The sequence below is a fragment of the Triturus cristatus genome, chromosome 4_2 (genome assembly GCF_964204655.1).
Source record: "Triturus cristatus chromosome 4_2, aTriCri1.1, whole genome shotgun sequence".
NCBI classification, from domain to species: domain Eukaryota; kingdom Metazoa; phylum Chordata; class Amphibia; order Caudata; family Salamandridae; genus Triturus; species Triturus cristatus.
Window position 1 is genome coordinate 501,520,807 of NC_140586.1, and position 21,422 is coordinate 501,542,228.

A 21,422-nucleotide genomic window follows, 5' to 3' on the forward strand; every position below is an offset into this window, starting at 1 on the left:
GGTTGGGAGATATTTGCATTGGTTTGGTTTCTGTATTATATAACCAGCCATCAGCAAGGGTTAAACTTAGTAATAATGTCTCATCTTCATTTTCAATATCCCGGGGTACAAGGCAGGGCTGCCCCCTCTCTCCATTATTATACGCTATAGTTGCAGAGCCCTTAGCACGTGCATTGAGGGAATATAATGGGCATCGGGTATTCATTTCCCTAACTATAATTTGATCATGTCTGCTTATGCGGATGACATGTTAATATACGCTCAGGACCCTGCCATCAACCTTTCCCCTTTAATTCGGGAAGTTATAAAATTTGGAGGAATATCGGGATTAAAAATTAATTGGGATAAATCCATCATATTTCCATTCACCCCCTTGATGGTCCCATTCAACTTGAACTTCCCTTTACAATGGACCAGTGAGTCGGTCCGATACTTAGGTATACAAGTGCACACTGATTCTGAAGTGGTGTTGCATGACAACTACGGTAGGGTAATTGCTAAACTGGAGAGCGATATCAAGAGATGGATCAAGCTACCACTCTTTCTGGTGGGCCACGTATCTCTGATGAAGATGATAGCATTGCCTAGACTGCTGATCCTCTTTACTAACCTACCTATACCTATGGTGGTTCATCGACATTTTTTTAAAAATCTCAAGGCTCTAATGGTTAGACTGGCGTGGGCGGGGAAATTCCCCAGGGTCAAGATGGATACACTCACACTTCCCAACTCTATGGGTGGTCTGGGTGCCCCAGACCTTAAGCTTTACTACAGAGCTGCTCAGGGCTCGCATGCTTATTACTGGTGCCACTGACCACACACTCTCCCACACCTTCTCATAGAGAGTATTGCTTCTGACCCTTCCCCGCTTCCCTAGCAACTCACTCAACCTCCTAACAGACATTATGGCAGAATATATAACTTTTCTTCGCATGCGTTTACTTCGCATGCCGTTACTACGCGGTCGTTAGTATGACCGCGTTGTTACTGAGCCTACCTTTACTTCGCAATTCGGAACTACGAATTGCAGTAAGGGGGTGCTGGATGTTGGAATAGTATAATTTACTATTCCAACTCCAGTCTATGCGGACACTAGGGAAGGTGTTGGATTTTAAATCCAACACCTTTTCCCCCTTACTGCAATTCGTAGTTCCGAATTGCGAAGTAAAGGTATGCTAACTAACAACGCGGTCGTACTAACGACCGCGTAGTAACGGCATGCGAAGTAACGCATGCTAAGTAAACGCTGCTTCCCATTATGGCGTTCTCGATTCTGTAAACTCTACAGTCCATGCATGGAGTGAACTATTAAAAAAGGCAGGCGGGCACTCTGCTTTATTCTCCACTACTTCTATCGGATTGGTGCCAATGGTTTTATTTGGGCACTGAAGCTGCTGTCAAGTTAGTGCTTAGAAATGTCCAGATTATTAAAATGGGTGATTTCTTCTCTGAGGGGAGAGCCCAGACGTGGTATGAGGCCGCCACTGTTGATCATGGTGCTAGCTCCTTGGTACAACTTCAATACTTCAGGGTATGACACCCTTTGAGGGCGCTGCTGGGAGATGAATATTTAGAGCCTCCGGCACTCCCGTCTTTCACTTACCTTTTGTGTGCCAAAACACCGTATAAGTTGATCTCTAACATATACAGGAATACTGCCGCTCCAATTACTCCCCGCCGAGAGCTCAGTGGCAGTCAGACTTAGAGATTCCCATTGATGATAGTCTATGAAAGTACTGCTGCGAGGTCGCCCAATCAGTGTCTTTAAATGGTAGGCATAGATTAATACACTTTAAGTTTTTGAATAGAACAAATTATACACTCTCCCGCCACCATCCCACATATTATACACCCTCCCGCCACCCTCCCACTCTGACAGATGGGAGCGCTGCGGGCAAGCTTTGCAGATTTTTTCCATGCACCATGGGTATGTCCACAGATTGCTGCTTTTTGGAAACAGATATTCATGGAATTGGGGAACATTGTTGGTACTCCACTTACTCCGGATCCCCTATTAGCCCTGTTGGGATATACTAAACCACACCCAAAAAGGGTTAGGAAGATTCTGGGATTGGGCTTTCTTGTGGCTAGGAGGTGAATAGCTATGCACTGGGCACGAGGACCTCCTCCCTCAAAATCTGAGTGGGAAAAAAGATATGATTTTTTGTAATATGCAGTCCGAAACATATAGTGAATTAATGGCCCCACAGAGTCGCCCCAAGAATTTTTGGGGGCTGTATAAACAGTATTTGTTGCCAAGGGATGGGAATGGAACGGACAGTGTTTAATATTACTGTGCAGGAACTAGTCTCTAAAATTGTGATATGTCATTAGAGGTAAAACTGATGTACATGGTTATATTTCTTTTCAGTTGGTGTAATGTTTGTTGCTGAAATACCCATGACGGTAGAGTATTATTCAATATGTGCCCGCTGTCCCTCCTGCATATCTAATGGATCATTTTTCTTGCTTTGTTTATTTTCATTCATTTTTTGCAGACTGCATGATATTTCTCCTTGCTATAATGTTACTGACACTGTATTATGTACACTACTGTGGAAAAAACAAGTGTTTGTATCTGAACGACTGATAACATTTGGGGGACAAAAATTAACCCTTGTTTGGGGCGAGGATTCATCAGATGGGCAGAGCATAGTTGACTTTTAATCGAATTGATCTAGGGGGAAGCAGAGATAGCTTCTAATGGTGCACAGGTGAAATTTGGTCACCAGTGCTCTTCCTCCAAACATTATTCACTAGGGATAAGTATGGTTTAGTACCCATGACAGTTTGAATGCTGACTAAGTCCATCAGGGCTGGCTTAGTCAACTCCTTTTAATCTCTATAGGCAGCTGTGAGTCAATGAAAAGATCCTTCACCTTATCACCCTTCCTCTCGCAGTGGTCCATGGTGATGTAAATAAGTCCTGTCTACTCAAGGCTTCTGCGGTTTTCTTCATGTGATTTAACTACAGGATCCTAAGCCCGAAGTCACAAGAGAGACAATTGGCTACAACTTTGTGGTTGAATTGTAATTGTATTTATATATTGCTTACTACCCCTGACAAGGTGTGGAAGCACTTTTCGGCGCTACTCCAGAACCCAAAAGGATTAGTGGTGGATTAGCATAGGGAAATATGAGTATAGTATTAGTATAGGGAGGTACGAGTTAATTTGAGCAGTGGCCATGTGAGCCTGTTAGTTGGATTGAAAGATTAATGGAAAGATAGAAGAAGGAAGAAAAGCAAAAGTGTTAATTGGTAGATCATAGTAGTAAGTTGAGGTCTGGGATGAGTAAAGGAGAGATGGAGGAGTGACGAGCCTGTAACAAGGGATTAGGGAGAAAGAGAATCAGAATAGAAAAAGGAGGTTTGTGATGAGTCAAAGGAGAGATAACATGAGGGAGATTTTATTAGGGTTGTTTGGGTGATCATAGTAGTAAACTGATGCTTGGGGTGTGCCAGGAGATGTAGAAGAGGGAGAAGTCTAGGAAGGGTTACTTTGGAGATCATAGTCGTAGAAAGGGTTTGGGATGAGAGAAAGTGAAGATAGAAGATAAATTGACAGAGGTGTAGGTTGATGGTAGGACAGAGTAAAGCTTTCAAGAGAGTATTTTTTTTCTTGTACCATAGGACTAAAATAATAAATATATAGATACATGATTACATAGTAAGGGAATATATTTGTAAGTAATATATTGAGATCGGTGTGTTTTGTTTTTGTGGAGGAGTAAGAGGAGATATTGATGTAGTGATTTGCTGTGAAAGATCTTTATGTACTGTACTGCTGGTGAGTGGTATTTGAATAGTACAGGAGTGGTGATGTGTTATGGAGAACAGTATGTGGTGTGTAAGATAGGATGGTCAAGCGTTATGAGTGTCTGTGTTAGATTTGATAACTGGAATAGGTAATGTGTGTGGTGGACTGCTGTGTAAGGATTGGATGGTTGTGTGTAATTGGTAAAAAGAGGAGGCGGGTGTTGGTGGATGGTTTGATGGAAGGCTGAGTATAGGTTGTGTCCTGATAAAAGGGGATCTGTTAGGAGCAAGTAGAGGATAGAGCTGGTGTTTTGTTTGAACAGGTAGTGTGTATCTGAATACATTAACATTATGTAAGGATGTGTAAGTGGTATAGGACAGACCTGTCTTTTGTGTGTGAATGCTGGTTCCATAGTGTTGTAGCTGGGGTAGAATTGTGTGTAGGTGCAGTTTGTGGGGTTTTGTTGTGGTTGTGTAGTGGTTCAATACACATTGAAATCTGTATGAGGTTTGTTTGTGATGCATGAGAAGAATGCCTTTGCTGACATTGTGTTTGGATGTGGGCAGATGTGGAGGGCTAATGGTGCAAGCTTGTTTGTGCAAATTGATACTCTCTGGCCCTAGGCCCAACTTGAACAGGCCCAAACAGGCAAATGCCCTTGTCTTCTCTGCCCAGCCCAAACAGACAACTGCCCTTGTCCTCTCCATCCAGCCCAAACAGGCAACTGCCCTTGTCCTCTCCATCCAGCCCAAACAGGCAACTGCCCTTGTCCTCTCCACCCGTGGACTCAATGCCCGGGCTAAGACGCCCCGAACCCTATGCTTAAAATTGCCCTATTGACAAATGGAATCCTAGCCCTGACTCTAACCAATCAGAACCCACGTTCTAAACCCTAGAGCCAATGAGAGACCTGGCCCTATTAACCAATCACAGCCCTAGCCCTAACAGCCAATCAAAGCCAAAGCCCGAAACCCTAAGTTGAATAGGAAATCATAACCCTAGTAGCCAAACAGAACCCTAGCCCAAACAGCCAATAATTACTCAAACTCTAGGCCCCTAAGCCCAGACTGCTGTGGCAAGGAGGTGCTCCTCTATTCAAAATATCCTTGGAAACAGACAGGCACAATCCACATTTCCTAGCTTCCAGATTCTACTTTTCATGTAAGGGACAATTTTTAAGCCAATGAAATCCTGCTTTTCGCGCATTTAAACTAATCACTTTTCAGGCCAAAAATGAGAGCTGCATACACTTCCCGAGCACAGTTTAAAACCACAGAACAGATTAAGCAGTCTTCTAAGCACACTCTGGTTAGCCGCTTAGGTGTATGGGTGGTGAGGCTTAATACAATCTTTGTGAAAAACTAGGAGGGAAATGCATACAGTCCCTGGTAGAACAAAACAGCAGTTTGAAAATGCCATGTTTGCAGATAGACAAGATAAATACATATAGAAGCGGGTAGAACAAAGCATCAGTGTAAAAATGCCAAGTTTGCAGAAAAACAAAGAAGCAAATATAAACAGACACGGGCAGGGCAAAACCACTTTAAAAAAATTACAACTAAAAATCTATACTGCGGTAAAGAGCTTAGCTTTCTATCAGAATTCAGCTGTGTTAGCCAAAATGAACTTGAACATGTACTGCATGTGGTTTATACATTTGAGAAAGACTTCTTAGGCAGCAACACGTTGCATTCTGGGATTTGAAGTTTTTTCTTTAACCTCTTCTGTGCCCATGACGAGATAGTCTCGTCATGGAGCACGGTTGCGCTGTGCCCATGACGAGACTATCTCGTCATGAACCCCGCCCGCTAATGTAACACCCGGCACAGGAGGGGGAAAGGGCGTGGCACAGAAGGGGTTAATGTATTTGTTGACTCGAAAATCCCTGAATTAAAATCCCTCATTTCGCTCATCCCCTTGCAGCTGTGAGCAGTGGTCCACTCTGAGTCAGGGATCACTCATTGCACTGGGCCCTCAACATCTATGACCCAAAGATAAAAGGGTTTGTGAGGGTCTGCCTATAATATTCATTCAGATTCATCCAGCCAACCATCAAAAATGCTTTCCCTAAAATCCGCCAAACACCAGCAACGATAGTCACAGGACATCAGGAAACATCAAATCCCCCTGTCCCCCCTTACCTCCACTGCACCGGAGCCGCCACCGAATACCTAGACCTGGAACACAACTCGGGTCGGGATAGAAACCAAGGGGCATATCAGCAACACCCGGCGATAATTATCGCTCAGCGCTCTTAGCATGAGGATAATTATCGCCGGGTAACGTGGATTTTTATCGCTGAGATAGCGTGCTATTAGCAACGCTTATCTCCTCAGCGATAAAAATCCTCACGCTAACTGCCTAACGTGAGATTATCGCTGGCAACCCAGCGATAATCTCACGTAGTGTGGCGTTAGCTTGCTGATAGGGACTCACAAACTTAGCCATGATATCCACCTTCCATAGGATATCATGGCTAAGTCAGTCCTGAAGCAGGCGTAAGGAAAGTAGCGATAACAGGGGTTATCGCTACTTTTCCTGCCGCTATGCTTCATAGCGTTGGGCTTGATGATAGGGGAAATGTCGCTTAGCGACATTTCTCCTGTCATGTTAGGTCAGGAACGCCCACTTTGCATCTCAATAGAGATGCAAAGCTGGGCGTTAGGAATCCCCATGCTAAAGCAAGGTTTCACGCGTTAGCGTGGCCTTGCTAATTAGGCGATAAAATTATCGCCGCTTTTCGGCCGAAAACGGCCGCAAAAGCGGCGATAATTTTTTATCGCCAGCTTGTAAATATGCCCCCAAGCTCTCTAAACCATGTGGCTCCCAAAGGCACCAATCAAAGAAAAAAGATGCGAGGGCTGTGGCTGCAGAGTTGTGGCAGCGGAGCTTGCGGGTCCTGGAAACATGCGGATGGTGAAGACGCAAAGTCCTGCTGTATCCGAGGCGTTGAGCTAACTGATTACTCCATAATGTAATCCAGAGGAGGAGTGGGGAAAGCTCCATGTGATAAACCATAGGCCAGGCCCAACTCCTCATGCCAAAAATAATGAGGACTGCCTGAACCTAGTCCCAGAAGGAGCCTTCAGAAGCGATTCTCCTCCTGTTGTTGCTCAGTGCAGTTACAAAAACCCCACATTGCAGCCCCATAATTAACCACTTACAGGCATTTTAATTTCGATATTTTTCAGAGGGGCAATACGGTTTTGCTGCCAACGTTTAGAGAAAAATATACAGAGCCTCAAGGGAATGGTTAAAATTCATACAGCAATCGGAGATACACGGCAAGAAACTGCTACAGGAGTCAAATGTCACCCCAAAGTAGAAGAATTCAGGCACCCTTGAAATATTTTTGCCCTTAATAAAAATAGGTCTAACTTTAATGCTTTGTTAGCCACACTCAATATAATGGGTTTTGGTTGCATTGATTTCAATCTCCAGTTTGTCCATAAAAGAGACAAAATTCTCAATAAGGCCCCGTAGACCATTTGGAGTGCAGGAAAGTAGGACAGCATTGTCTACATCAAGCATTGCTGTAACTGGAGTCAAGTTCACCTTAGGTAAATCTTCCCCCTTTGTTCAGAGGAATCAATTCAGACCATTTATATACAAGACAAACAAATTCGGTGCCAGGATGCACCGTTATCGTACTCGTCTAGATAGCCCAAAAGTGTCTGCATTTCTCCGCGGTGCCATACCATGACCATTGCTGGGACCCCAAAATGAAGTGCATGTAAAAAGTTGACCAGAGACTGGGGCAGGCCTACCTCAGTGAGAATATAGCATAATTCGTGACAGTCAAAGGCACTACTTAATTTCATAAATGCAAGTAAATGGGACCCAATTTCGGCAATCTATATTTTCTAATCAATAGGCTATGGTTGAGGCACTATTCCTGCATCCCAACCTCTCTCTAAAACCATATTGCACCTTGCTAATGACATCAGACTGTTGGACCCAAGTGTTGGTGATAAAAGGGGCCCACAGAGCAATATTTTCCTATAAAGGCTCATTTGGACCCCATCAGGACCAGGTGCTTTTCTAGAGTGATCATCTCATCGAGGTAGAATCTGATATTGAGGGGAAATAGTGGAGAATCCTCTCTTGTCACTCCACTGTTCTCAAACTAATAGATATGCTTAAAATGATTAGTCCAACTGTCTGCACTAATATTTGTCCTTAACCCATTGTTTTTAATGCCAGTTGACCTTTTCCTGTTTACAATGCCCCAAAAACCCTGGATATCGTTTTTTTAAAAATGTTTGTATCAAACTTTCCCATATTTTCTCTTTAAGGCCTGGTGCCTTTTTTAATGGTTGTTTTATTGTCATGCCTTGCTTTAACTATAGCAGCTCTATCTCCAGGGTTGCCGTTAAGGGCAAGTCGCAAACATTGGTTGGCAATCCTGCATTCCCTGTGAAACCAGCCTGGCTGGATAGGTTTGGTGTTTTTCACAGGACTGTAAAAAAAAGTCTTAATAAATATATTTACATTTTAGAAAGTCTCAATTATTCCAGTTGCAGGGTGGTCATTGATTAATAAATTAACGTGAATCCGGGTGAGATTAGCTGACAGTGGTCGTCAGCAAGGTGGTGATATTCATAGCCTGCCACCCAAGACTAAGTCCATTATCCTTAGGGGTTAGGTCGGCGGTGCCTTTGTGTGTTAATGGTAGGAAGCGTACTAATTTCTTAGGCTTGTGATCACTAAACCCACTTTCCACAATGCCTCCCCACATCTATGTACTCAGCCATAACCTTGGAAATAAAGATATAGGGCCTCATTAAGATGTCAGTCAGAAAGCAATCTGACCAACTATTTGTCGGCATCGGTTCCGACCGACTTGGTTCAGAGAGTCCGACTGACTGTTTACAATGGTTCCTAACACCGTTCAGAAACTCTCCCATTGACTTCAATGAGAGCCTGTGTTCTGACCGACAACAAAGGCTCCCATTGAAAAAAGGAGTGGTTGCGGAAACCCTTGCACCCTGTTGCAGGCACCCCATGGTGCCTGCCACACTGTGCATGGTTTCAAAGAGGGGACCCATAGGTACCTCTACGGGCCCCAACCGGAGGTCTCTGGGTAAAGGGGGCCTGCTACGGGCCCCCAAAGTCAGTTTCCGATAGTCATCCGTGTCAAACAGACCGATTCAGAAAGGCTGACCGAATTCGACATTGTAATAAATTGGTCAGAAACGCAATCCATAGAGCTGTACAATTCGGGTCTGACCGACTCGGATTTTCCGAATGCCGGTTGGAAACGATCCAGAATGACTGAACAGTAACCTTCCATCATAATTTGTTGGTCGTAAATGTTTCCGAGTCGGTCGGAAACATGGGTTCCGACACAGGTTAGGAAAATCCTAATGTCGCACAAAGCCTTTCCGACCGACATCGTAATGAGGCCCATAGTTGATGATGTTTCCTTGGCCGCAGCCTAGGAAAGTGGATTCTTGTACCTGGGGGCTCACCCACGAATTTAGCCCATTTATAAACAGCAGCTGACCCCTCTGATCTGCCCTCTAGCCAGCTGGAATGCTGTTAGCTGCCAGAAAGGGATCACATGGGGTTAAATTATGGCCTATCTGTGCATTTAAATCCCCTCCAATGACCACATGAAATTCATTCAAGGTACAACCAGCCCTATTTCTTAAAATTTCCATTGACAACTTAGTCCCACTATGGATCATAAACATTAATAAGGAAAATAATTAACCTATTCAGGAGTGCTATGCAAAAGAAACAGATTCCATGGTGACTACAGGGCATTGGGTTACCTTGACCAGCTTACAAATTTGGACCACAGTGACCAACCTCCCTCCCGCCCTTCTTGCCCCTGCGGGCTCTATCCCCAGCCGAATGTGTGGCAGGTATAGCAAAAGTTTCAAACCCATCAAAGCAATGTCCCTTGTATGTCAAGTTTCCTGTAAAGTCACAATCTTGAAATTTTAATTGAAATTTAACCAATTTGAGTCAAAACGTTTTGTGCTTAGACCAGAAGTGTTCCAGCATATCAGGTTAGGTCATAAATAATTGGATTGCAGGACTTCAGGGGAAATCTCCATATGTGTAAGTCCTTCCAGGTTACTTCAAACCCTGGCTGGTCTCGCTGCTTTAGTAAGCACGGGGCAGTCACTAAGCAGTCCTTCAATATCCTCTAGACCTATTAGAGGGGTGTTTCAATTAGATGTAGGGATACTTGTGTGGACTGTTGTTTCGAGATTGCGAGGAAGCAGTGCAGGCCTAGCAGTCTCATTACAAGAAAAGCGTCTTTAAAAATAGTCCAGTGCAAGATGGTAATACATTTACTCTTGAGATTCTAATGGCCATGTTGTGCATTATACGAAATCAGCCAGCCAGCTAACTTCAGATTCCTGCAGTTGATCACCACACAGTTCCCACTAGAATGTTTAGTCAAAGGTCTGATCCAGTCAACTCTCCTAACAAGAATAATATCATTGTACTCCAAGAGCCTAAAGTCAGAATTACTGGTTAGCCAGTGGCACACCTTGTTTTTGAGGTCACTGTCAATTTTTGTCCAGGCTGCAGGCAAATGTGGGGCATTCGTCAAGACTGTCAGGTGGGCAGTTGAGATGAGAGTGGCTGGAAGTGTTCTCTAGCGGCGGCAACCGTCCAGACTTAGTTACGGGGACAAACCTCCTAGATTTCAAAGTCTGTTGCTGAGGGTCACCACCCCTGATCAATGAGGTTCTGTCAGTAAAAACAATGGAGTCAGCAGGAGAATTGGCCATTGCTGTACAAGCAGATCCATGTACACAAGCCTTTAAATGTTCTAATAATGTGGGGCAGTATTTGCTGCTGCTAACTTCCTCCGCCCTCGTGAGCACTAGTAATGTATTATTATAATTAGTTAATTTTATGATCACTTGCTCCAGCCAAGCTATTTTTTCCACCAGTGAATTGCCACAAGCATCAATCAGGGTTTTTACCGTCTCAAGCATCAAGGCTCACTTGAGTATACTGGATTCCCAATTGTTTCCCACAGTACCCAGGCACAATTCAAATTTGGTGTAACTGTGTACACAATCAACTTTATTTTTATTTGGGTTCTTAGGAGCCCCAACCTTGTCATTACCAACACCTTTGCTATGGTTCTTCCTCTTGATGGAAGGGCGACCTTCGCTGACATGTGAGAAGTCAGTGTCAATTACATCCCGCAGCCCTCCTAGTATGATCGCCAGCCACTGGTGTAATAATGGTATGTATATCTGAAGTGCTGGGGTGTAGAGAGTGTAAGATAGAAGGGGAAATGGTCATTAATATGCCCTGATCCAGACACAAGCCTTTCCACCATATTGATTTCTTCAGAGATAAGCCCCACTGCTTTGGCTAGAATGTTGTCCACTGTAGTAGCACCAGATGCTTTAGCTTTATCCCCGCCAGCCGGCATCTTCCGTTTCTTTGTGGTCCCAATATAAAGCAAGCAACAAATAGGCCCCTGTAAACTCTGGATAATGCTGAAGAAGAGTTAAGCCTTGAATATGGTACTAGTCTGGTGAACACAACAGATAGACAAATTAACCACGGAGGTTGGTACCTTCATGATAGGATGTTCTGTGCTTCTATTGATGACCACAGGCCTTTGAACCAGCTTAATCCTTTGACCAAAAGGGGTGGACCAACCCAGCCTCCTCTGGGTGATGACGGGCACAGATGGACCCATTCTTGGCACAGTCTTTACACAGACTGTTCCCAGGCACATCCAGCCTGAGTCCTGCTGTCAAACTGTTCTTACGAATTGAGTAGGACACTGTAACTGGACAACATAAGCATCAGAATATAAGGAATGATTCCACATATATCATCAGAGAATGTTGGCCTAATTTCTAGCTAGTGCTGATACAATCTGGAGCCCTAACCTTGCAGGCTACCAGATGGTATCTGCAATCTCAGATTATGACCACTCTAATTCCTTAAGGCAAATCATGGAAACAGATCGACCCTTTTGTTGTTACTCAGGCATGCACAAAGGGAGACAGAAGAAAGATACAAATTGGTTTTCAAACATTTATTGAAGCAATTCTATCCTTTTGTTAAAAGTATGAGCTGCAATTATTAGTAGGATGACACAAAACATGTAACCAGCACGGCAAGAATGGTGAAAAATATAAACAGTTAAACCATTATAATGTGACAGTGTAATATTTATGAATATATGTACACTCCTATCCTAGTCCTACCTACACTGTTGAGGGCATAGTGGGAGTACCCTCTGCCAGATCCCTTGGGACAACCCAAACCCCATGCCTGTGTATGATGTATCAGGAAGTCAGTCTGGTATAGAGCAGGCTACCGTCTTCAGCGGGATGAAGCCTAGAGTCAGCGGGGCCGTATCTCGGGTACATGTTCCAGGACAACATTAGATGAAGTACTCCTCTGCATAAGTTAGCTTGGAGGCGGTTTATATAACAAAAGTTCTGTTCCTAATTGCACTGTGTCATAGGTGCAGCTACAATATAATTATTTGTCTTGAGACTCAGAGCTGTCTCCAACCGTACAACTAAAGTGAAGGGTATCACGTACAGTGTTCCTTAGCCTTGGACAGTATGTACGAATGACATGATAATATGCTTATTACTAAATGTGCTGCCAGCAGAATAATATCTAAGTAAATTATCATGTAAGTGCAAGACATGTAAAAAGCAGAAGTCACCGTTCAGAAAAAGATGTCAAGTTTAAAATGTGTAACTAAAATTGGAACCTGTGCACAGACCCTGTTGAACCTCACAACACAGCGCCGTGGGAGTGAGTAAACACTCTATAGAGTGCTGAGGCGCACTCCTCTTCCTGCCCCTCCTCCAGGCAGCTTGTGGGCTATAATCCTGGGCTCCAGGCCGGGCCGGCTCTACGATGGTGCGATCAGTGCCATTGCACCGGATGCTGACTTTGAGGGGGGGTGCCATGTTTCCAAAGTACCTGTTGCTACATCTGGTCCCAGGATGCTTGTTTTTGGTTCAGGAAGGACCTGGTCTGGCAGTTTGGGCTGCACTGTACCCATGGGGAACAGGGTCAAGACTGATTTGAATATGGCCGGGTTTAAATTGGAATGGCGTGGTGTGCAAAAAAACAATGGATTTAACCTAGATCTGTGACTGGAGTTGAATGTTTGATTGGCTCAGCATTCCGTCCATCATCTGTTCTTTTTGCATTTGTCGCCCTGCATGGGAAGGGTATGCCCAGACGACGGCCCTGTGCTCACCAGGCCAACAGATTCAAGATAGCTGGCTGATGAGGGGTGAAATCCCGAAACCGGCCCCAGGATGCTGGTTTCTGGTCCAGGGAGGACCTGGCTTGGCAGTTCGGGCTGGACTGGTCCCATGGGGAATTGGGTCAAGACTGATTTGCATATGGCTGGCTCTAAACTGGAATGACGTGGAGTGCAAATAAACTATGGATTTAATACAGATCTGTGACTGGGGGTGAATATTTGATTGGCTCAGCATTCCGTCCATCATTAGTTTTTTTGCATTTGTCGCCCTTAGTGGGAGGGTATGCCCGGACATGGGACCAGTGCTCACCACGCCACTAGATTCAAGCTAGCCTGGCTGATGAGGGGTGAAACCCCGAAAACGGTCCCAGGATGCTTGTTTCTGGTCCAAGGAGGACCTTGCCTGGCAATTCGGGCTGGACTATTCCAATGAGAAACAGGGTCAAGACAGATTTGCATATGGGTGGGTCTCAACTGGAATTGTGTGGTGTGCAAAAAAACAATGGATTTAACCCAGATATGTGACTGGGGTTAATGTTTGATTGGCTCTGCATTCCGTCCATCATCCGTTCATTTTTGCATTCCTTGCCTCCAGCAACTTTCAGGCAACGATAAAAATGTCAAGATAACTCCATTGCTTAATGTTCTTCCTGGAGAAAGGTCAGAGTTCTGTCTTGTGGAAGTTTTGACTCATCATAAAGTTGCACAGTATGATAAAATGCCTGCTGCACAGCATGTGTACTGTGCAGATCACAAAGTTCATATAACGTAAAAAGGTCCAGGCTTTACTGCTTCTGTCAGAGGGACCCTTTTATTACTTCTCAGAAGAAAAGGGGGGGGAAAGGATCCCAGTCCCTTAGTAACCGTATTATTGAGTTGAATGTAGGTGACGTATTTGCCCTTAACAGTGGGGAATCCCCGTCCCACTGGCGATAAGAGAGTTCCAAAGGAGTCATCAAATTACAGCCAACGCGTGTTTCGCCCCTTTACATGGCCATCCGGCTTGTGATGCCGACCGAAAGGATAGATCGCACGCGGGCAATGCACCCTTTATTTCTTTAAACTAGATACAAAGAAATTCCACCAGACAACACAGGACAATTTTGTGTCCCTCTATATACCTGTCCGTCCTGAGGAAGCCCCAGGCCGGATGGCCATGTAAAGGGGCAAAACACGTGTTGGCTGTAATTTGATGTTGCTCACCCAAGAGAAAGTCGCAGTATCCCTGAAACTGCATAAAACACATTTGCAAGAGATTAAACTCCACTCTGGGATCTTTTCCCCAAAAAATCACAAATAACCAAGATTTGTCCTGACACTCCTTTGGAACCCTTTTGTTACTTGCAGTTTATAAGTTTAAATCCTAATAGAGAACAGTGAGCTTTTACCCGTCATCAAAGGCCTACATGTGAACTGCAAGGTATAGAGTAGAGAATTATGATTTCTTTCCCCAGTCTTTCATTATCATAATGTTGCAAAAAGGGTTCACTTGGGTAGAAATCTTTTTTTATTAGCAAAGTCAACCCCCAACCATGGTGGTACGTTTTACATTCTGAGTTTGTGCTTCTCCAGACCAAGCACTCTTAAACTATATGGCATACCAGTAGTTATGACTTGTGACTCCTACAGCTTGCAATCCTCATTGTCTGATGTAACATTTCCTATACACTGATTTGCACACTTATGATTCATTGTCTCTGTATAATGTGATGTAAAGTACTCGGGCACCTTACACTGGTATGAGTGGCGCTATAAAATAAAAGAAATACATGGGAGAGAGTGGTTATGGAGACTTCAGGGGCACTCCTGAAGGGTGGTGGTGAGGGAATCCGTGGAAAAGGAGGTCATTGGGAGGCGCCAATAAACATTGTCGCACAGGGCAACACCAGTGCTAAAGGCACCAGGCAACAGCACACAACAGGTACTTTAAAATACAGTGGACGCTGAAAGAAAACAAACATTTAAATGTTAGAATTACAGAAAGCAGAAGGCCTGTATGGATTTCCACTTCTACCTCTCCCAGAATTTTTCTTCACAACATCCATTAAGCTTATACGTTTACATAAAAAAACATTTACTAAGATAGTTTATTTTTCTATTGCAAATATTTTTGAGAAGTTCAATAGTTTAGGAAGAAATATAGTTCACCAACAAAAAATACAATTTGATAAATGCAGAACATTTTGAAGACCCTGTTATGTAAGAATAATAAAAGCATTTTTTTCTAAAAAGTTTAAATATTGGAAAAGAATGTAGCATCCGATATTGGTAGAAATTTGCTTTGAAGCTGTATATGCCATCCTTTACAGAGTCAATTGCTAAATGTGACCACCAACATCACTACAATTCTCTGGGTAGAATCAGATTATTGAAACAGTGAAAATTGGACTTTATTTATTCTCCGGAACGAGGGAGCAGGGGTGGACGAAATCCTCTTGTCTATTCACAATAACTGGATGCAAAACGGTGGGCAATTTCGCCGTTTCTGCATCCTCCTGACCTGGATTCAAAAAGGAAGAAATGCAGGCAAAGTGCCCTGCAGAACAAGACATTTCATGCAGTGAGGAACGCACAGCACGAGGTATTCTTGTGCTGTCAGCGGGCAAATAATAATTACCTTAAAAGTAATGACATTGTTATTTATACTGGCTGGACCCATACAGTGTTGGTCGACTCAACTTTCCCAGCATGGTAGCTTCAGTGTGCCAACTGCCTGCTAGAGCGCCAAGCGGCCCTGAACGCTCGCAGACTTTCTTGCCGAAGAAGTTGCACTGACGTCAGCGTAAAATGTATTTATCTTAATGCGCATAGCATTAAAGTAAACATTACATGGTCTTACAGGGTGCTTCTTAGCAGCTGTGCGTTTGGCAGTGGATCAACCCAATTCGACTCTGCGTACAGGAAAAAAAAATCCCCCGTTTCGCTTACTGTGTGGGAAATTCGCCCATTATCCTGTCAGCTTTTGCAATGTCTGTGGTGAAATCTATCGATTTATGATCTGCTTGCTCCCAGTCAAATCCCAGCAATCAGAGTGCCCCATTCCATTTATCCAACACAGAGCAGTGTACTGGGTTGGCTCAACATTTCTCAATGTGTGGTGAAGGGGGACACAGAAAATATGTGATTGTAGGTGGACTGTAAAGGCCGAAGTGTATAAGAAGACAATGTTTTATCTTTGTACCGACTGCCTTGGGTTGAATACCAGTTATGGTGATGTGTTGGTTGCTGTTCTATACGACACAGGTATTGACCGCAATCCAGAAAAATGTTCCAGTACTAACTTTCACCACTGATGTCTTTTCTAGCACTACCAGGAAAAAGGTTTTCCGGAGACGGACCTTCATACATTTATATCACAGAGCAAGGATTTACCAAATGCTGGAACATACAGAATGAAAGAGGATAATCCCGATACAGTGTTTTGCTGCTGTGAACAGTTAAGTATTGGTAGATGTTCTAAGTGGTGGACATTGAAGAATGTACATTTTTACAAAAAGTAATTTGATGTGGTAAACATCATCATGCCCACCCAAAGTCATTGTGCTGTACCACAGGGTTATGAATGCAACCCACACAAAGTCAATGTGCTTTACCACAGGGTTATGAATGCAACCCACCCAAAGTCATTGTGCTGTATTTCAGAGTTATGAATGCAACCGACCCAAAGTCATTGTATTGTACCACAGGGTTGTGAATGCAACCCACCCAAAGTCATTGTGCGGTACCACAGGGTTATGAATGCAACCCACCCAAAGTCATTGTGCTGTACCACAGGGTTATGAATGCAACCCACACAAAGTCATTGTATTGTACTACAGGGTTATGAATGCAACCCACCCAAAGTCATTGTGCGGTACCACAGGATTATGAATGCAACCCACCCAAAGCTATTGTGCTGTACCACAGGGTTATAAATGCAACCTATCCAAAGTCATTGTGCTGTACCACAGGGTTATGAATGCAATCCACCCAAAGTCATTGTGCTGTACCACAGGGTTATGAATGCAACCCACCCAGAGTCATTGTGCTGTACCAAATGTGTGCAAAATGGCATTCCAATCCTCCAAACTTCTGAGCCAGCATCTCAGAATTTCTTTTGTTATATACCCTGCTAACATGACTTGTTGCTTCATAGGATCCTAACTAGGTCTGTCTTTTTAAGCCTTGATATGGAGAGCTTTCATTTTTATTGGCATTTATACAGCACTTTCTACCAAGCAGATTTCTGACTGTGCTTGCTAGAGACAACTAAATAGCAAAAGGTGAGCCAGCAGTAGCATGCACTGGTTTCAGCTGGTCCAGATATATGCAAAGTACAAACTCCAGAAGCAATAAAGGAGCACCGCATGCCATGACCTGCTTACAGGTAGCCAGATAAATGCCCATTGGGTCTGCCCAAGAGCGATAGAGCAACTCTTGGTCTAAAAACTGATGTAGAACAGCAATGTACATTGTTGGAAAGGTTCTCGGTGGAGACATTACTAGTTGGTTAGCAAGACGGTCACTCTTGTGTAAAGCTCTATCATGACCGGGCAATTAAATTATATTTTCAGGCATCTAACTCCTCAACCAATCGAAGGCAAATGCACAAAAAGGCTGAAGATTTTGGCAGTTAATCAACGCGTCTATGGTTGAGAACCATGGAGGCTACAGCTATCAAGATCATTCTCTTTGGTGAGGACCATTATAGCTCAGCTCATCTCAGCTTACTTCATTAACATGCCTGTAGCCACTGTACTAACACTGACCTGAACATAGAAGAGCCACCCACCTCCTCCGGCACCTTCTGAAACTCAGATTCATTCTCTGGTAAATCTCACCCTGAGACCTCATCTTTGACGACCAATATCTGTGCCACGGGACGTGCACTAAACAGATTGGATTGGGTGACGTTAGGGGACCAAACACAAGCATGTGAGAGCTAGAGTGGTCAGTGCATGCATAGCAGCAAGAGCTTGTGACTTACACAGTGCCCCATCAGGCTTCTGCATTGCAGAACCACAAACCTCAACTGCTCCTTTAATGCTGCCCTGCTTTAGCTCTCCACACCCACCCACATACCAATCAGGATTTGTAAAGCACAGCTAATCACCCATGAAGGTATCCAGGCGCTGTGAGCTATACTGATTCCGGGGGGGTCCAGTTGAACAGCCAGGTCTTGAGTCCTTTCCGGACTTCCTGAACAGAGGTTTAGGTCCTGAGATGGATGGGGCGGTTGTTCCAGGACATTGTGGTGAGGTGGAAGAAGGAGTGTCCTCTGCTGTTGCTTCGGCAGACAAGAGGGATATGTGTGAGGGAGAAGGAGGTGGAGGGCAGGAGTCTGTTGGGCTGATGGAAGTTTATGCTTTGGTTGATGTAAGCTGGTCCTTGATTGTGGAAGGCTTTGTAGATGTGGATCAACATCTTAGGGTCCTAGTTCGGGAGGCCACAATGAGTTGTTCCATGGGGAGGTGCTGTTCCCGAAGATCTGTACTTCCGTTTTGTTGGTGTTAAGTTTAAGGTAGTTGAACTTCATTCAGTCTGTGACACTCTTCATGCACCAGGGGATGTTGGCCCTTGATGTGGAGGGGTCTGCTGATAGTGAGAGGATGAGCTGCGTTTCGTCTGTGTAGGCGATGTTTAGCCCTTGGGTTCTGACGATGTTGGCCAGGTGGGTAATGTAGGTGTTGAACAGTGTGGGCTGAGGAACGAGCTTTGAGGAATGCCACAGGCGATGTTCATAGGTTCCAAGGTGAATGGAGGCAGGCGGATTATCTGGGTTCTTCTGGTGAGGAAGGAGGCAATCCATTTGAGGGTGTCTCCTTGGATTCCATTGTGGTGGAACCTCTGGATAAGAGTGTGGTGAGACAGAGTGTTGAACGCTGCTGAGAGGTGGAGGATCAGCGCCCCCGTTTCTCCCTGGTCCAGGAAGGTTTTGATGTCATTGGTGGCAGCGAGCAGGCAGTTTCGCTGCTGTAGTTGGAGCGGAATCCGGATTGGGAGGAGTCCAGAAGGTTGCTGTTCTCTAGGTGTTCCGTGAGTTGGCGGCTGATGGCTTTCTCGATGACTTTGGTGGGGAAGAGGATTAGAGAGATGGGACAGAAGTTGTTGAGTTTGCTGGGGTCAGCGGAGGGTTTCTTGAGAAGGGGCTTGCCTTCTGCGTGTTTCCAGTCTTCGGGGAAGGTGGCAGAGGTGATGAATGGATTGCAGATGGTGGTGAGCTCCTTGCTGATTATCTTGCTTCTAAAGTTGAATAATTGGTGGGGAAAGGGGCCCATGAGAGCTCTGGAGTGGGCGGCTTTCTTGATGGCAGTGGTGTCTTGGGTGTTGAGCTGGTCCCAGGTGGTTGGGGGCTGCCTCAATGGATGAGAGTTGGCTGAGGTTGTCAGTGGTGGTGAGTTGGAGTCAGACATTTTTGTAGATGGTGTGGATCTTGTCATGACATCCTGATCCAGGTAGGTTGAGGTGTCAGGCTGGGATGTGTTGTGGGCGTTGCTCCACTGGTTCTCTTATACTGTGTTCCAGCAGTGGTGTGAAGTGCTGAGGGGCTTGTTGGTGGTGCCTGGCGATCCTGCGATGGTGAAGTGGAGGATGGCGTGGTCTGTCCAGGTGAGCTCTGTGACTTGGCTGTACTTGACTGTCGCTAGCTGTGAAGATGGGGTCGAGTGTGTGTCCTGCATAGTGTGTGGGGTCAGTGACTAGTTGGGTAAGTCCGATGTTGTTCATGCTTTTGAGGAGGTTGGCAGTATTGGCGTCATTGCGGTCTTCAAGGTGAAAGTTGAGGTCTCATAGGAAGATGTAGTATTTGGAGTTGATGGCAAGTGGGGCAATGAATTTGGGTATGGTGTCACAGAAACGTGGGCTTGGTCCAGGAGATCTGTAGGCGAGGGTGCCTCTTATGATGGTTTTGCCCGTGGTTCAGAGCTTAAAGTTGAGATGTTCCATGATCGGGGCAATGTAGTTTGCAGCGGTGGTGCAGTGGATGATTTCTTTGTGGATGATGCCGATTCCACCTCTCTGTTTATTGGTGCGGTCCTGGTGTGTTATCTTGTATCCGTCGGGGATTGCTGAGGCGATGTCTGGTGCGAAAATGGGTGGACCCAGGTCTCAGTGAGCATGATGACGTAGGGGTGAAGGAGTTGATGATGTCCCAGATCTCAGTGGCGTGCTTGCAGAGTGATTGGGCAGTGAGCAGGAGGCAGTGGAGTTTGTCTGACACCATTGTGGTTGGTGTGGAGGTGGTGGTTGATGTACATGCGGGTGCATTGGTGTTGCAGGAGAAGAGGCAGTGCTGACAGAAGAAAGATCCAACTGCTGACTGAGGAGAGGTGCAGCAGCAGTTGTTGTTGCGAAACCTAGGGTCAAAGGCTTGTAGCTCGGTGGCGATGTAGGTGCAGTAGAACATATACAACCACTGATTTTCCTTACTGTGCCTTCTTACCAATCCTTAACCAACAAGATTATGTCCATCGGATTTTCATTACACGAGACCTTCAACAACACATAAAACACTATATCTAAGTAAGCACTATATTAAGTGACACATTAAGGCCCTTATTATGAGTGGCCTTTAAATTCTGATGAGCCTATTAATGTCAATTTTGCAGCGAGAATATTTTCTGGATTCACATGCTATGCATTATTTTGCACTCTAGAGGTTGGGGCCTGAATTGTCTATTTTTCTTTCTTTTTTTGTGAGTGTGGGCTTTTTTTTTGTTGACCACCATTGTACGCTATGTGTATGCTCCAGTGAGGTCAGATGTACACCCTGGAAGCTTCTGCCAGTGGTAGCCATCTTCAGATTATTTTCCCCACTATTGGGTGCCATTGGCGCTGGAAGCATAACCAAGGGCATAAGAGTCATTGAGGGAGAAGATTGAGATTTTTCAATTTGACATTGAGAAATACATATGAAGAGTCACAAATCTAGAGGATTGCCGATGACCAGCAAAGAACTTCAAAGATCAAAATGTTTGAAAGCTTTTCAGGTCTCGCCTATGCAGCGCGCATGCGTAGATTAGGAGGGGACCTTTTGGAATCGATCAGCATTTTGGTCAAAAACGTGCAAGTTTTGCATTGCTTTCTATTGCAACGCCTGCACGTTTGGCGTTTCCCTTGTGGGAGCGAGCTTTGGTGCCATCTGTTTGTAATTATGTTAAAAACAGATGGTTCCCCTGCTCGCTCCCGCAAGGGAAACGCTGTGTGTGTCTGGGATGCAGGCCGTGTCAGTTACCTTTCAATTTGATTGCAAAAAGAACTATTGATGGACAGAATGCAGAACAATGTCATACATTCACCCCAGTACAGAGATCTGGGCCTAAATCCATAATTTTTTTGCTCACCATGCCATTCCAGTTTGGACCCAGCCATATGCAAATCAGTCTTGACCCTGTGCCCAATGGGAACAGTACCCGCCCGAACTGCCAGGCCAGGTCCTCCCTGGACTGGAAACAAGC

At 44.8% G+C, this 21,422-nt stretch overlaps 1 protein-coding gene across 1 annotated transcript in view; it reads left to right on the forward strand.

Moving 5' to 3' along the window:
* Positions 1 to 21,422, forward strand: part of MCOLN3 (mucolipin TRP cation channel 3) — a 589,861-nt gene that overhangs the window by 529,158 nt on the left and 39,281 nt on the right. The window contains exon 13 of the mRNA XM_085602079.1: positions 16,293 to 16,423. Within this exon, the coding sequence (XP_085458205.1) occupies positions 16,293 to 16,423 (131 nt within the window). The remainder of the gene's footprint in view (positions 1 to 16,292; positions 16,424 to 21,422) is intronic.